The sequence below is a fragment of the Hippoglossus hippoglossus genome, chromosome 7 (assembly GCF_009819705.1).
Source record: "Hippoglossus hippoglossus isolate fHipHip1 chromosome 7, fHipHip1.pri, whole genome shotgun sequence".
In the NCBI taxonomy this organism is placed as follows: Eukaryota; Metazoa; Chordata; class Actinopteri; order Pleuronectiformes; family Pleuronectidae; genus Hippoglossus; species Hippoglossus hippoglossus.
Genome location: NC_047157.1, coordinates 19,980,294 through 19,998,380, shown reverse-complemented (window position 1 = coordinate 19,998,380; position 18,087 = coordinate 19,980,294). Strand labels below are relative to the sequence as shown.

The following is an 18,087-nucleotide window of genomic DNA, read 5'->3' as shown; positions in this document are numbered from 1 at the left end:
TGTTTGAAGGTCTTCTGCAAAATGTAAGTTTCCAACTACCATTTAGATGTTAGCAGGTGTTAGCGGACACCAGCGGATGTGAGGGACATAACTTCAGATGTGCACCTTAGTGTCATCAAGTGTTTTGGCCTTGGAATCAACGATACAGGACGAACTTGAGGGTACGCTGAGGCTAAAGGCAAATCTGACTGGCTACAGGCTTGTATTGCAGTACTATGAAAGACGTAGTACTTAAGCCATAAGCTAACATTTAAACACATCTCCACCATAAACTTCTTGACTCCATACAGAAGACGACTCACCATAATGTGACCATGTAAACAGATTTTGGTCCCAAAAGCATGAGCAATACCTGGGCCTCAGACCAACACACACACACAAGTCTTAACCCTCAAACAGCCCACTGATAAAGTGAGGACCGGTCAAAATGTGGGTCTATGCTTAAAATGGTCCTCACAAAGATAAAGTAACACACACCACACACACACTGACACATGTTCTACAAGAAAAGACCAACAAAGACTACGGATGGTTACATAATAAATGACAAATCATCTGTAAAATCTGATTCACGCCCCTTAGATCAAGCATGTGTGTGTGTGTTTCTGTGTGAGTGTGTGTGTGTGTGCGCAGCCTCTCGGAGCTGTGTGATTGGATGATCCCCCGGTCGTTACCAGGGGCGTGGAGCCGATCGGGGCTGAATGGTGGACACATTAGCGCGGCTCTCACCGGTGCTTTACCCTAACGGAGGCAGAGAGAGACACACGGTGACAGGCGAAGACAGCCGCACACGTAACTCAATTCATCTCCGAGGGAGCGACGACGGCGGAGGAGGAGGAATCCGCGGGGTGCTCCCCTCTCGGCGGCCCGGCTCTTTAACTACACCCTCCGCAGAAACAGCGGCAGCCGCGACGGGGAGGGAAGAGCGGAGACACCCCGGCAACACCGGGATGCGAGCACTCGGGGGAAGGGGATGAATACATGAAAACGTGGTCGTCATTTTGTTTTTAAATCGTCTCTATGCGGCGGGTTCTTCTCAGTTAGAGCGGCGACTTGAAGCGGGGGGTTTGTTCGCGGTCCACCGGCTGGTAACGTGAGGATAATACGCAGATAGGGCGTTTTTAAAGTCCGCCTTTTGTCGTGGACGCTTGCTAACGTTAGCGTGCGGTTCTCTGAGCACCGGACCCGGCGGGTTTACCGTGTTTTCGCTAGTGGGGACTTTAGCCGAGCCTTCCCCGCCCCAGGTGAGTCCCCCCCCCTCCCCCCCCCCCGTCTCATCGATATATAACTGCTGCTCGAGCGTTTGAAGAATGATTCATTTCAATTTTAAAATCAAGCAGTGTGAAGTTTTCCCACCGTGAACTTGACGTTAACTTGTGTTTTGCTAGTTTCTCTCTCTCAACAATTCAACTCGTGGTGTTGTCTCAACATTCACCTGCTTTTATTCCCACCAACTAACTTTAACTCCTTAATGGCGGACACCCCTCCTTTTAACCCCAGTTAGCTTCAGCACCATCTTGGATTAATAAGTGATGTGTTGGTTTCTCTAACTGTCAGTTTTCCTCTCCCAGCTCTTCACATCGGATGGAATCTCCCCATCCCTCCCGGTGTGGTTAGGGGCCTCCACCTGAGAACTGCGTCACCGAGTGGGCGCCGCAGGTATCCACCTCTTGAGTCTTCATGCTGGGAAGCCAAGCCATGGCACGGATGACCTGGAAGCCAAAGTGAACCAAACCTTCAAATCACGATGGAGCTGGAGGCTAATTCAAACTCCGAGGCCCACCCAGAACTGAAATATCCATCTGTGTCCACCTCTCAGTGTGAATTGGACATGAGCGATGGGAATATCAACCTGGTGGACCCGATGGTGAGAGGTGACAGCGACCCCAGCTCGTACCCTTCCTCCTCCAGCTACCAGAGGAATGTGCATCAGAGATTCATCAGGAGAAATCTGTGGTTCTCGGACATGGACGAGCAGGCCTTCGAGGCACCCGAATGTGACAACAGGAGTAATATCCTGAATATAGACCTGCGAACAATGGTGGACGGGACTCGGGGGACTACCTGCGGGATACAGGAGGCGTCCAGCGCCGAGAGCCAAGGTAGCCCGAAAGACGATGCAACGGAGAGCGCCGGTGCTGATGAGGAGAAGGAAAAAGCTGGAGATGTGTTGAGTGTTACTTGCAGCAACGGTGCTAAATCCGCTATCAAGGCCTCCAGTGAGGAGACTGAGGAGGAGGCGGAGATGAAGGCAGTCTCCACATCTCCAGGAGGAAGGTTCCTCAAATTTGACATTGAACTGGGGAGAGGGTCCTTCAAGACTGTCTACAAGGGCCTGGATACAGAGACCTCGGTGGAGGTTGCCTGGTGTGAGCTGCAGGTAAAGTACCACAGCTGATTTACAGTCTATCCCTCTGGGACACCCAAGCACAGTTCCAGTTGAGCGTAAACAAAGCAAATGCAGCAGTCTCATGTAGTTTTGAAAAGGTTATTTTTTTCCTTATTCTTATACGTATAAATGGGAGACACTTTTAAACAACAGTGACATTTTGTCTGAGACTTATTCAAATATTTAAAGGTAGAAGGGCACTTGTGTACCGTGCCAAGGCCCAACAGTCCCCTTGTGAAGCCACATTTGAATTCACTAGATCTGGATTTTTATTTGCCTCTGCACCAAATTTTCCATACTCATAAAAAATGTTTTTTCCTTTATCAAGAGCCATGAATTATTCTGTGAGGGAAAAAACGAAATTGTTGAAAAATGCAAAATTCAAAGGGTTCTTTCCTGCCCATACCGTACCCTTTCATTTCATCCGTCCAGTGGTTTTTGCATAATCCTCACTAAAAATGAAACGCAAACATAACCTCCTCGGCGGAAGTAACAACCATCTTCACATTTTTTTTTCTCAACAAAAAATACTCGGAAGTTGTTTTTCAGTCATCAGTGATTTATATTCTGCGAGGATTGCTTTACTCTCACAGGAAGCCCCCTCGCTCAGTACTCTGTCGGTGAAGGTTCACACATCATGACAGTATAATGGTGATGTCTTCAGGGAGCTGTCAATCAGCCATGCTCTCGTGGGGGGGGGGAGTCCGCTAAGTTGCAAATGGGTTACCACTAAATTTTAAATGGGTTTACACAGGAAAAGTGATTGACAAGCAATGGCTGCTGACGTAGAGGTGCACACCTCCCCTGAAGTATAGTGATCAGCAGTTTTGCAAATACACGAGGAGAGTCTATCTTGTCTTGCATTACACAGACGGAAGAAAATCACCAGCGTAGACTGTGCAAAGGTATTAACTAATTATTTCCGTCCTTTGGAGACTGCAACAGGGATTATCTTTCTCTCCCCCTCTCCCTCTCTCTCCCAGGAGGCTTAAGGGGGACTACAGTAAGCATGACTGGCCCCCTTTTAAAGAAAGAATACCTTTACTGTGATTTGTTATTCTTTCACCATTCAGATTAAAATGGTTAAAGATTCATTTTACGTTCAACCATCATTTTCCTGTAGAGTCTTCTGGCCAGCTGATAATACGATGAGTCTGATTACAGTTATTGGAGGAGACAGTGCAGAGGGGGAGTGTGCTCTGTCCCAGCAAATGTGTGTGCATGTTAAGAGCTGCTCCCTTGCATCCCTCCCTCTGTGCAACAGGAGGTAGGCAGACAGGAAGCAGCTGAAGTGCGTTGTAGCCTGCTGGGAAGCGTGTGGCGGTCTTGTGGCCTCGGTGAATACTTTGCTTAGGATCTTGAAAACGTGCTGCGTCAGTAACCTGAGAGACCAAATAATGCAGAGTCCTTGGTGCACGGAGAAGAACCAGACCTGTTTAGTATAACAATGCAGTGACTCATATCGCTGAAAGGAACTGAAAAGATAACATGCCATTGGATAGGCAAGAGTAGAGCTACAATAGTGCTGAGGGACACACCATGACTTCATTTGGATGATGATGTCATTCAGACTGATTGTAGCAGTGAGCAATCCCACATCTCCCGCCTCAACCTGACAACACTGAGCTGCAATTCAGACGTGGAACCGGAAACAATTTACTGCATTTTATTTTCCCCAGTGACACGTTGAAACTCCTTCTAGTGGTCAATCACTAATCCCTGTTGAACTCTATAGAAATGGGTCTTCCTCATAGCCATGTTTCTCATCTAGGCGCTCTCTAATGCAAAGTTTTGAAGCTTTGACCTGATGGTCTACTTCTACAATACGGTTAATGTTGTGCTGAGCTGATCAATTTGTTACATTAGAGCTCATCTTGGGTCATCAGCTTACTGAGCAGATCAGAACCACTGGTTGAGACTCTGTGTGATTGAGTCACTGAGGTGGAAAATCTTTAAAATGATAAGAACCATGATCTCATGTTGATTAATCCTGCCTCTATAAATATAAACTATTTAACTAGTTAATGAAGAGGAGTATTCATTCAAACTGTCATTAGGGTTGTGCAGATTTAGGTCAGACACGGGGGGGGGGGCTCTGTTTCAACTAATCACAGTTAGAGCTTGTCCAATTAAACCTTTCCTGGTCGAATGGTGGATAAATGTTGCTGCACCCGTTGAATGGTTCAACAAGTTGTACTTGGTCTTTTAATTAATAATTGGTGTATTTTGGGCATAATATGCAATAAACCAATCAGAGTAGCAAATCCCCCTGGTGGATTTTTATCAGAATAGATTTGCTAGGTAGTAAGAGTAACAGTGATGTTCTGTGCCACTGACTTTAGACTTAGTGTTTAGTTGGTTGATTGCGCAATAACTTTCCACTCAATCAAGATAGCCATGCATCAACAGTGCACCTGACCGCACCTCGTCTTAAGAGCAACACACCATGGGTGCTCTGATGGTAACAGATATCCAAATGTAAATGTCAGTGTTTTCAGCAGATTTTAATTTGCAACAAAATATAAAGTCAACTGAAATAGTGAGAAAAAAACGTAAATTGAGTACAGTAAGATGCAATAAATCAGTTAGTATTAAAATGGCTACAGGAAATTGGACACGACTACAGTTTTGTTGGTGAGTCAACCAGGAATTAGTAACCCCCTGCGTAGTGAAGCTCGCAATAAAGTTCAAGTGAATTCCAGGACTTTTCTTTCACAGAAAAGCTGTCTGAGCTAAAGTCTCTAAATGAGTTTGCAGAAACACTGATGTGTGAGTTCATTTAAACTTAATTAAAATACATGACGTCTGTTATTTTTATTATGCGTTTTTACTCTTCAGTGTTGCATGTAAGTTAATGACAGCCGTGCATCGCTCAGTAAAGTGTGGTTAGAAAATTGGAGAAGACAGATGAGCTTTGTATTACGCGGGTCAAAAGAGATATGACTGTGATTTTCCACTGTTTTCCCTGCTTCAAGTGGTCACATGCCTTTCTTGCCTAGAAATTTTAATCTGGTTCCATGTTTATTCCTCCTTCTCCCCTGCCCTTGCTGTCTCATAACACTGCCCCTTTCCTCCCATACCCATCTCCCCCACAGCCCTGCCAGGCTGCTAGCATAACACAGATGGCCCTGGCTCAGGCAAGGGATGTTAATCTGAGACAAAGATGCCTGTTGTGAGTTTGTCATTGTCAAGAAGAAACACAACTCGTGTTTCTGTTGGCCTTGTCTCATTCGGTCAATGCCATTGTGGAATTTATTTTTTAAACTTTGGAAACTTCCTGTTTCTGCCAGTTGTGGCTTTGTGTATAGATGTTTATCTCACTGTTGAATTCTGTGTGCACGGCCACAGATACAGAGTTTACTTCTTGTTTTGTGCAGACTTCTCTGTGGTATTTGGCAGATATTGTGTTGTTCTGTAGATTAAATCTGGTTCTTAGCTTGTGATTGCAGAGCTGACAATTATACCCGGGCCTTGATATGAAGCTGCCTGTCTCTGGGTGTTTGCCGGAGAAGTGGGCACTCCTGAACCAAGCAAACCTAACAAATGACATAATAAATCACTACTTTAATGTCTTGGCTCTAAACATAGGATTTTTCTGTAACAGTAGATTCAATTGAACTTGTGGCTGTCTCTTTGGATTAACATGTAAAGGGCAACTCATCACACAACAACAACAAACCACTTTTGACTGCTCAGATGGAAAAAAGAAAATGTTGGAGAAGCCCAAGTGGGCCATTGGTTACAGCCCATTTGCCTCTAGGAGGCCCAGGGAAGCAAGGCCAGAGCCAGTGGCTGTATATAACAGTGCCTTATCAGCGGGTCCCATCTTCAGGCATGCTTCAGCTCCTGTGTCACTCAGCCAACTGAGGACCCAGAGGGATGAAGGATAAGCCTGTTAGAGCCACAGCCGTGTGGTCTGTGGAATACTTCCAACAGGCTTGTTGTTTAGAGGCTGATTAAGGAAATGTACACCCAATTCATAGGAGACAGTCATCAGCCAGAGTTGTTTAATACAAATTTTTTTTTAAAAAGCACAGTCAGAAAATTTAGCTATTTAAAAAAAGACAAGTGATAAGATGAGTAACAAGACTAATTTGAAAAATGGGCTGAATGAAACACAATGTCAGAAATCTCCTCTGGTAAAATGGAGCTTACCATAGTTTTAATTCAGTCTTTAAAAAGTTATTGGGAAATAAAATCAGTTTACTTTTCAGCCTGAGCTGATTTATGGTTTGTGGGTCATTTATTAGGCACACATGTAAAACCTAACATGATCAAATACATCAGCAAAGCCATGAAGTCTGATGATGTTCAGATTGAATTCACATGGTCAGAGGTACTTTAACTGTTTATCATTTAATTTGTAGTTTGCAGTAGAGCTGAGCTGCAGTGCATTACATTGAGAGGTATCTTTATTGTTTGCCCATCCCATTTACAACATGAGAGGGTAAGAATATGAGATGCACATGTCAATATAATGCAGTCCATTAAAACACCACCACTAACTACAATCACACTATTAAGTATGTTATATACTAATGTGTGACTGAGCTGGTATACTGGATCAAATTAGATTGCCTTATGTGTGGCCAGAGTGTATATGCATTAATGTTTAGCAAAAGGCCATTTAGAAAACACGCATTTGGAACTTGTAGTTAAAGTGGCTCAAGAATAAGTGTTAGCAAGCGGGGGAAAGCTCAAGATTTAGCTTGTTATGAAAGGAGTATGAAAGATTTATCAGAGAATTTACAGTATTGAGAATGCTTGTAATGCTTGCGTGGTCAATTCATCCACTAACATCTGGCTTTTGTGTACAATGTGAATGGTGACATTCACACTCAGGTGAAATGACTTTGCAGTAGAAACGTGTTTTTACATGACACCTGGGTGAACGCACTAATTTCTCTAAATGCTGACGCTAATATATGGATTAATACCATTATTGATTGCTAAATCTTAAGAACAATACGCAACAGCCTTTTTTGGCGTGTTCGTGACATCGAACATGACTCCCCAGTGGGAAGGAAACTTGAGGGAACTTGGGAAAATTGCCTTTTTAGCGGGTTTACCTGGATTTAAAAACCTGCATATACCCTCTAATTTTGATGAAAAAGACACATAATATATTTCACAGAAAGAATTTGGAAAAACAGTGGTGGACTAAGAAAGGCTTTTACAAAGCAGTGTTCCAGTATCTGTTTGGTGAAGCTCATTATGCTTGTCACATGTTGTTCTATCACTTTCAAGGCCACAGTTTGTTTGTAGTCGTGAGAAGCTAATTCTAGATCTATGTTTCAGTGGGTTTTGGTAAGGATCTGCTGTTCCTCTTTTCCACTGCACTTTTGGCTGCATTTGGCACGCGTTTTTCATAGTTGGGACTTTTCTCCTTGGCAGCAGGTATGCAACTAACGTGATTGATTGTGTTTAGTCCATAAAATGTCATAGTGAATTTAGGATTTTTCCACTTGTTTTGTCTGAAATGGTGATTCCATCATCTGGCCTTTTGTGTCAATGTGTACTGCTTCATTTTGATTTAAAAACATAAACGTGGATATCACGGTTTTATTAAAGCTGACACGTACTGCTAACCATTAAGAGGTGGTCAATGTGTGAAATTTAGCAATATGTGCCCAAACTTTTTCCTTGAGCATAGCAGTATTTAGCTAGGAGCCACCAGAGCAAACCTACATCACACCTCCACTCCTGCAGTCTAACCTTGAACTGATTAAGATTTTAGCTAAATGGCCTTTGACCTCCCTCGTCCTTCCCCCAGCAATAGGAAGTGTCACAACAGCTCATTAGACCCTGTAATCCCTTTTGGAATTTAAGGAGGTTATTTATTATGAACGAATCTGGAACACTTCTGTATCCTGTTAAAGCCTCCTGCTTAGGCTCTGTGGTATGATGACAAGGGTTACTTTTCAGACAACACACTCTACCTGACCTCTGCATCACTAAGCTATTTACGTAACAATGAATGAAGAACAAATGGCCATACTGTAGCACTTAGTTTTTAATCTCTGCAATGGTTACTAACATTTTGACAGCTGATTTCAAACCTAAAGCTCCTTACATGCAACAACTGCTGGGCAGTGCTTTGAATAGTTTGTATAGTTTCTTCTGTTAAGCTTCAGTAATATCATTGTTGAAACAGTGAGGTTTGTGTAGCTGCCATATCTGTATATTTTGAATATCCTTTATCCCTCTAGGGATTTTCATTGTTTATGTGCTTGCAAAATGTTTCCCTGGCTTATTATGAGGCAAAGGTGTGACCTAATTAATTGTTTACTACAAATACCTTAAAGTTAGGAATCCTGAGTAGCCCCTCAATAAATCCTAACTCTTTGAAGCTCACTGTATTCATCATTCATTCAGCATCAGGGAGCAGCTGATGCAACATTGTGGGCATTTTGGAGGCTGTTATTACTTCCACCAAGGAGGTTTTGTTTGCAGCTTGTCAGTTGGTTAGTTTGTTCAGTTGTTAGCTGGATTACGCAGAAACTACTGAACTGGTTTTCACGAATCTTGGTAGAAGGATTCCGAATGGATCAGGGAAGTTTTTCCTTTCTTTAACACTGCAGTAGCATTTTAAAAAAAAAACAAAAAAACATCACAGATTTCCCGGGGAATCATTTATGGATCTGATATTGGTAACCGTGTGCAATTTGGTGCGGCTGAATTTAAGATTCACGAATCTTGGTAGAAGGATTCCGAATGGATTCCTTTCTTTAACACTGCAGTAGCATTTAAAAAAATAAAAAAAATAAAAAAAAATACATCACAGATTTCCCGGGGAATCATTTATGGATCTGATATTGGTAACCGTGTGCAATTTGGTGCGGCTGAATTTAAGGGTACCGCGGAATGCACTCTACTAAGTGCCATGCTGGAGAGTAGTGATTTTGCAGTGGATTGACTTGCATTAAGAGGTCTTTAATGGTAAAATAATGAAGAAAAAGGTTAATTGTATTGCTAGTCTGGCTATTTTGTGGATATGTGACAGATGGGTTTATAGCTTGTATGTGCAAAGCAAGTGCCCAATGGAGCATACACATTACTTTTGTCGCCATTTAACAGGGAACCAATTGTATGTAACACCACTACTCTTTCTCTTGATCCTTCTGCATAAGTTGTCCTGACTTCCATGATACCTGACAAATTTATGACATCATGTTTGTATGGATTTTATGGTTAAGTTTCTTTGAAGTACCATTGCCGTAAAAAGATGGCAGTGATGAATCAAATGCAGCATTCTTGAATTTGTTTTATTATTGATGACCATGATCGGTTTCGGTAAAGGCTCCACATAAATTAAGAAACAAGGCTGCTTTCAACAACTCCATGTCTGTGTTTTGCCTGTGTGTTGTTTAGTCTGGGTCAGAAAATGATGCTGAATACAGTCTGTCCCTCTGGCTCTGTGCCCCCACACTGCAGCAGCTGATAAAATGATCAGGGGAGGGGAGGGACTGGCAAGGCCACCCATTTCAACTCAGTAAATCTCTACCCAGCTCACCACTCTTCTCTCTGCCTCGTCTCAGCTCATAATCTGTGATCCTGGGAAAGGGTCACACGTGCCAGACCAACCGCTCACCTTACTTACCCTGGTTTTCTGGCTTGCACCAGTACAAGCTGGCGTCATTAGGCTGTAGTCATTTACATGGGCATTGAGCAAAATGGTTCAGAACAGATGGGTGAAATTGCCACCCAGGGTATCATAGCACCACAGCTATTTGTAGCTGGTGTGATTTTTACAATGTGTCTGAATATCTGTGTGTTACCATGAAGCCTGGATGTTGAGTGTTTGTATTAAAGAAATAACCACCAGCTGTTGTGCCTCAGATTCTGCTGGTCACACTGGTTCCAGCTGCTTCTTGTCCACTATGAAGCCTTGTTGATTATAAATGAAAAAGGACAATAACAGTGAAATACTGACTGTAGAGTTTCACAACATAGAATACATGCTATTAACATTCATCATCAATATCAATAGACATTTGACCATCAAATTAATCTATTAACACTGATCTCTGTGATACTTCTCTTCAGGAGTGCTGACACAATCTTATAACCTATTTAAATTAAGGTTAGCATGTTAACATTGCCATTAGATGAGTTTGCCTTTCTGTTCGCAGGAGGAGAGAGCTGCTTAGCTGCAGTGCAGACTAGTAAAACAAATAGAAAAGATGGAATGTAATTTTGCCAGATATTTATTTACAAATAAGCATGTGATTCTTTAAACTTTATCAGGATAGATCAGGCAAAATTAAAGATGTGATCAGTCGGTAGTTGCCATTGTAATTACATAACCAGCTTTAGGCTTTTGAGGAGTCAAGTGTGTAATCAGCAATTTTTGTGTCTTTGTCCGTGTGTCAAAGAGCTGTTTGTCAGCCAACGCATTTAGTCTGTGACAGGAAAGAGGTTTATAAGAGGTTTGTTTGTAATCCACATTGGCTAACTCCTGGTCACAATCCGTCAGACACACTCATAGACTTGCAACAAACACAAGTGCCTTTCACTATGGGCCACTTAAGTTCATTTCAGTCAGAAGTGCAGCAGTGACATAATGCTTTGATTTTGACCCCTTTATAAGTAAAGGGTGTTGTGGTGTGGTAGTGTCTGTCATACATCTCCTCCACATATTGTCTCTTTAATCTCTTCTCATTTGTTTTTCTTGGCTTACTCCCACCCAGACAACAAAGTCTTGGTCATAGGCTGATTTTAACTTAATGACTTTCCTACTATCACAATATATCAGTGGCTTGTCATCTTGTTTGTCTTTTAGACTCTTCCTTGACAAGGCTGGGTGATGCATTTAGAGATGTTACAATACAATTTTTCCATTTCCGTTACCTCGACTTACTGATCAAATTCCTGCATTTAAAGATTACATATTTTAACAACTGTATTCTACCAACCCTGTATGGAAGTAAGATTTTATCTGTCACTGTTGTATGGCCTTGCCCAGGTTGTACCTTTTTAACTAACAAATACACAGAGTGAATGCCATAGAATTTATATTATCATCTAGTTTGAGCATCGTAACTGAAAATGAACCCAAATAAATATAAAGATGAATACAGAGCAATAACCTGACAAGTTTGTTCGTTATCTCTCTTGCTTAGGCGCTGTCTTGGTTGAATTGACCGCAGCATTTGAAGGTGGTTTCCAAAGTTTGCTGCGGTATTTCGTACTGTTTTTCTCTTTGTCTTGGTGAACTCCCTGTGTGCTTATGTGCGATGGCTCTTCAGATGCTTTATGAGATTGCTTGTGTTGTAACTGGCAACTCCTGTGCCACTCCTCAAATCACAAGTCTAGCACATGGTACATGGTGGTGTTGTACTTGTGGGACTTCCCAGTCCGAAATATTGGCAAATGCCTAACATTCTAGCTAGCTTTGGCCTACGCTACACTTTAAGAACGCTTCCTCTTCTCCACTCTAAAAACATTACTTGCCAGTGACAGTAAAGTGCAACTGCTGTTTCTGAGTGACAGAGAAGAAGTGATGAAACTGATACACTTTCAAGATGTGTTATCGGATCGGTACATAGATTAACATATTCACCAATGTCCGTTCTGGCATTTTCAGCAGTATCTGAGGTATTTCTGATGCTATCAGAACGGCTCTCTATGCATTCCTTTTCTTTTCCCTCATGTAAAATGTGTAATGCACCTCCATGAATGCCAATGTGCCTGGAAGCACAGCTCGTGTGTTAAGAGTGGATGTATGACAGAAACAGAGTTAACAGAGTACCCAGGTACAGATGCTGGCCAAAGCTTCCTGCAGTCTTGACTGATGGGACACAGTTCTGCTGAGGGCAGACTGCTGGCTCACGGCTTGCCCTGCACCAGCTTCTGTTACAGCAGCAGAAGCACTGCAATATTCATCTGTTATAAAGGATGGGTGCAGAGGGTGGCACGGTGGCCAAGGGAATTAGCATACCTTCTTCAACATGGCAACCAGAGTTTAAAACCTCCTCCTTGCTGAAATGTCTAAATAAGATGCAGCTGTAGCGATGATGTTCTGTAGCACTGTGGCCTGCATAGATTAATAAAGTGATCTTATCATTCTAATTATCACTGTACCTAAGCATCATTGCAGTGTTAAAAAAGCTTTACTAAAACCTCTGCTCTGTGGGGTGTGTGTGTGTCCAGCTTTACCAACCCTGATTATGATTAGTGTAGTTTTAGTTGTTTAGTTTTTTTCCAAGTACATCCTGAGGTGAAATATTTTCTTTCTTAATCTCCTTAGCCAAATGTTGTAAGTACTTATTGAGTTGGGTTTAGCTGTCTAGGTTTTATAGTAAAAGCTGTTGAAAAGTTGTTTGAATATAAATCCCTGTCACACTAATGTTAATAAATCCAAATGTTGCCAATCTGCTCCTTGAAAAGGAAGGATCAGGATGAGGCTGAGATAATTAGGGAAAGAAGAAATTGTGATTAGGAACCCAATTCTGTAGAGAAAGACTAACCCAAGCTGGAGTGTAATTTAGCTCCTATAATTAGGGCTAATGCTGAAACCTGTTACATTCCTAATGTATTTAGTTCCCTGGCTATGGATCTCAATGGTTCAATGATTTTTGTACCTCACTCACTGGATGGTGTCTGTCTTCCACCTTCTTTTTTATCGTTACCACTAATGCTTCTTTCTGACATGCCCTGCACTCTGCATAATCTACTGAAATTATTCAGAGGGTTTATTGACTAGTAAAAGCTCTGGAGAATGTGAGAATACAGTGAGTGAGTGGGCATGTGGGACCTTTCTAAAACGTGACGCACGCAAAACTACAACATAAAGAACACAAATCTCAGGATGAAAAAGAGGTGTCATAGACATAGGAGATGCTGAAGAAGATGTCAACTTGGAAAGGCAACAAGATTCGAGAGCTTTTGGTGAATAGGGCCTATACATCAGTGTTGATGTGCTGTAAATAAAAACTTGTGATCTCTGCAGGGTAATTTATACATTAAGTCCTACCTCCTGAATTCTCTACTCAAACGCCACCACTCACTGGAACGCTATGGAGATTTTGCTGTGGTAGAAACCAGCTGACTCGAATAATCTCCTGCTGTGTTGTGACAATCCCAGTTCATGTCTGAAAATGGCTTAAGAGGGCAACTTTTATAGATTGATTTGAGCCAAAGTACAAAAACCATCACGATCCTAAGATTTCTTACTAGATCAGATAAGCCCTTTATCTTTTGCTGCATCTCAAATTTTGAAACTTTTGCCATGACACTCAAATGTGGCATCCTTATCAATGTTACCACAGCTGCAAACTCAAAATAGCAAGTGTGAGTGTTCAACTACCACACAACAACAACTAGACTTTCTACTTTGGGAACTAGCAACACTAGCTTATACACCAAGAGTGAATGTTTTCAGAGGTTGAAAATAATGATCCAGTCCCCCACATTTTTTTGTGTGAGGCCTGGTAATTGACCATTTATAAACTGTGGCACCAGAGAACACGAAAACATTTTCCATATTTGTTGGAAAAGGGGAACCTTACAACTGCTCATGAGGGCACATTAGTACAAAATATTGTTTAATTTAGTTTTTGCTTCACTTTTTTTCCAGAAGATCATAAATATCAGCTCAGATTCATATGTTCAAAATTAAGTTTTTCAGACATTTGGCTTCTGCAAACCCCTAGAGTTTTATTATGATAAACAAATTTAATAGAAAGTGCCTCGACAGCTATCTCCCAACTAGGAGCCATTTGATTGCATTACTGGATAATCAGTTGTAAACAGTAATCCTGCTATAGCCTCCATATTTGAAACACTATATTTATTTTATGAAATACAAGGTGCATTCACGGCAAGAAGATGTTGCTGCATCCTTTTGAAAGTTGACTCACCTGTCAACACACAATTATACCTGCACTACACACCAGTAGTTTTAGGGATGTCGTTTGAGCTCGACAACTTGTTTTTGTTTTTATGCCTTTGTTCATGGCAGAAATTTCCAATCACTGTTAAATCTTTTGACACGCTTACATATCTTTTTACTGTTAGCTCAGTACTTGTGTGTGTTGAATAGCAGGATCCTCCAGAACTGATTTCACATGAAGGGCTCTTGTTGTTTTTACATATTTGTATTGCACGGCATGTGTTTACTCTACTCTATGACTTTGACAGGCAAATAAGTACAATAATTACAAGCTTGATAAGTGATGTTGACAACATTACACAGCTTATTTTGTTTACCAAGGACACATAAGCTATAAATGTATTTAAACATTCGACTATAGCATGGTGGTTTCTATATCCTGTATGTTGTACTTGTAGAAAGAAAATGTGTAGCCCAAATAAACAGGTACTTAAAAGTAGACATGAGGATGAATCATACTGATTAAGAAAACACATATGGTGCCAGTACTCCAGTGTACCTGCAGTGATACAAAAGTCAAACTAAAGCAGTGGTTGAGCCATTGCTGATTATTTTATATGTTGAAAGTGGAACACCTAGAGCCTACAACCAGTTCCTCTAACTGGGAACTGTGACTTCTGCAGCGTTTTTGTCTCTAGCCTTAGATACTCAGTTAAAGTAGCTGAACTCACAGCCATTACTCCACACTGAAGGTGCTTTCTTCTTGGAAACGACATGTGACATTTGGTCAGGAACTTGATTTCAACACATAGTTTTGCAATTACATGGTATATTAGCCAGTGATGTTCCCAGGACTAATGTTTTAATCTGTTACCTGGTCCCCTCCAGAGGCCCACTGTATCTCATCCTGATGCATCTGTGCTGATGTATGAGCCACCAGAGCCGGGGAACTAATAGAGTTCAGCACACAGATGTAGTGGGTGGCAGAAGTGTGGAGCTTGGCTTTATAGATTGCTTCCTGCTCGTGTCACAATCTATTTTTCTGTTCCTGCTGCCCAGTATGGCTTTCTGTCTGTGTGTTTAACCTCACCTGGGCGGCTCCACACTCTGTAGCCAGCTGAGTCTTGATAAGATGCTGAAGATATACATGCACACAGACACTAGAGGGTCTGTTGGAAGCAAAGTTTTGATTTCAAATATAATGTAATATTGAGTCACCCTTCTTAAGAGCTCAAATTTATTACCATAACTATGACACAATTAACAGGTCTTGTATATTGATGCTTCTGTCTTATGCTTTGTCTGCTGTGTGCATGTCTTTTTGGTGGGGTCTTTCTTCCAGTGTCTCAATATGCATGTATATCTGTGTGTGTATCTCACAATGCTGTGTGCAACACCTCTGAGTCTACATGTGACTTCTGAATTATGCAGAAGCCCCCATGTCTGCTGAGAGGGAACACCGAATTGGGGGGGGTGGGTGGGGGTGTGGGTGTGTGTGTGTGTGAGACTTGGGGGAACACTCTGAGGTGGGCTCTTGGGGGTTAGTTAGGAGCAGGATTCTTTAAAGATGAGAAGAAATGATGGGAGGAGGTGAAACAAGAAAGAAAAACTGTGGAAATGAGAGGAGAATATAGCCTCAAGGCAAGAAAGCTGCATCGCTCCAGGGTTAAAATTAGCTTTGAGCTGTCTGTCTCATTCCTCGCTGTCTCTCTTTCTAGACCAGTGTTTCAGGTAGACTTCCGTGCACATGCTGCTTCTGCGCAGCAAGGAACACTTGGGGATAACCTAAGTTGGGCAGCCCCAGCCCTTGCACTGCTTGGTTTGCCTCAGTAAAAAGGGTTCTCTGCAGAGCTGAATTATTCATGGGACTTCAGAAGAGTGTGGTGAAAATCCCCACCCCCACACACTTGCACACAGAACCTGATATGACACGCGTACACCATGCTTCATCATCTTATCACTCCACTCTTCAACACATTGCATCACACAGCGTGTCTTGCTACATTGATAATTTTTAGGTTATCCAGGCTAATTTTTCCTCTACTATTTACTCTCACAGGCAGTTCCCTGTGGTTGAATAATTGAATAGATTAGAATCCACTTGGTTGTATTCGTTGCGTTCCACCGTCCGTGAAGTCTGCCTCGGTAAGGGGTGGGGCAGGCTTTTGGTCCATGCTCGGTACTGAATGTACGCATCTGTTGTCTATTTTTGTTGCTGTGGTGGCTTAAAAGAGGGAAATTGCAGAAAAGAAACCCTTGGCATCACCTAGAGCAAGGTGCTCTCAGTGTGAGAGCAACCTAACGGAGAATCGCTGAGGGAAGGTATTCAGGGAAAGGGAGCGCTTACTGAATGTGTATGCGTGGGATGTTTGGTGATGGAGAAGGGAGTGGTTGGCGTTAGGGGTGCAGAGAGGGAGACAGATTGCAGATAAGAGGGGGCGGGGTGAGCAAAAGGTAGTGGATGAGCGTGAGCAAGCAAGTGAAGCAGAAAGATGAAAACGATCAATGACATACAACCTTTAGCTGCAGTGTGTTGTGGGTGTGACCATGTTAATTTGTGGGCTCCTTTTCCCCCTGGAGTCATTGTAGTTGTGGTTTGTCACCATTCTGTGTCTCACAGCCTCCATGTTTGATCCATGCAAGATATTTAAGTCTTGTTACCGCCTGAGAAAGCCACTGATCTGGATTCTTCCCACACACGCATGAAGTGTTGACTTTTAATCATCTCTGATATACATATGGTCCAATTAGAGATGTGCAGCATATGGCTCAAAGACTGAAGCAAACGCTAATCCACTCACTCACTCGTTCCCACTGGATGTATGAATTTAATTTGTGTACGAAAGTGCCTGCTACGATACAGCCTTTTCTTGTGAAGCAATATAGTACTATAAGTATCTATGGTTAGAGTTTCACATTCATTATTTCTTTTTGCTGCATCTGTCGTTTTTCCTCTAGGATCGTAAGCTGACAAAAATGGAGCGTCAGCGCTTTAAGGAGGAAGCGGAGATGTTGAAGGGTCTTCAGCATCCCAACATTGTCCGTTTCTATGACTTCTGGGAGTCGCCCCTTAAAGGGAAGAAGTGCATTGTTCTAGTCACAGAGCTCATGACGTCAGGGACGCTTAAAACGTGAGTACCTTATCCAGGCAAATACTGTGAAGACAACTCCTGACCAAAAAATAGAAAGACAACATCACAAATTCAACTATTTGTTACTTAGAGTAAACTAAGAAATGTCTTTTGTGTTTTGAATGTACTTTGTAACTCATGATTGTGAGGTAACCTGTTTTCCCTTTCCTTCCTGCAGTTATCTAAAGCGTTTCAAGGTAATGAAGCCCAAGGTGCTGAGGAGCTGGTGCAGACAGATCCTGAAAGGCCTCCACTTTCTTCACACCAGGACCCCACCCATCATCCATAGGGACCTCAAATGTGATAACATCTTTATTACTGGCCCTACGGGCTCAGTCAAGATAGGGGATTTAGGACTGGCAACACTCAAGGCAGCATCATTTGCAAAGAGTGTCATAGGTAAGAGACTTTGAAATGTAACTTGGCAGATTCAGGTAAAATGATAAACGAAGAAGTGACATATCCATTGGCTGTTCTCTCTTTTTTTAGGCACTCCTGAGTTCATGGCTCCAGAGATGTATGAGGAGCATTATGATGAGGCTGTGGATGTCTACGCCTTTGGCATGTGTATGCTTGAGATGGCAACCTCAGAATACCCCTACTCCGAGTGTCAGAATGCTGCTCAGATTTACCGCAAAGTCACAAGTGTGAGTCCCGATAATGTGCAAATTTCATGATTGATTTAAAAATTAGATATAGGACAGGACCTGCAGTCTGTGCGCATTAGCTTTCAC

General features: G+C 42.2%; 1 protein-coding gene across 3 annotated transcripts in view; it reads left to right on the top strand.

Moving 5' to 3' along the window:
- Positions 1 to 487: 487 nt before the first annotated feature.
- LOC117765049 (serine/threonine-protein kinase WNK2-like) overlaps positions 488 to 18,087 on the top strand; it is a 42,138-nt gene continuing 24,538 nt past the window's right edge. For 2 of the 3 annotated variants that reach the window (XM_034591276.1, XM_034591277.1), the window contains exons 1-5: positions 488 to 1,244; positions 1,572 to 2,380; positions 17,181 to 17,353; positions 17,532 to 17,752; positions 17,843 to 18,000. In XM_034591276.1, the coding sequence (XP_034447167.1) occupies positions 1,748 to 2,380; positions 17,181 to 17,353; positions 17,532 to 17,752; positions 17,843 to 18,000 (1,185 nt within the window). In that variant the 5' untranslated portion in view covers positions 488 to 1,244; positions 1,572 to 1,747. The remainder of the gene's footprint in view (positions 1,245 to 1,571; positions 2,381 to 17,180; positions 17,354 to 17,531; positions 17,753 to 17,842; positions 18,001 to 18,087) is intronic. The other variant, XM_034591278.1, reaches the window with a different exon arrangement.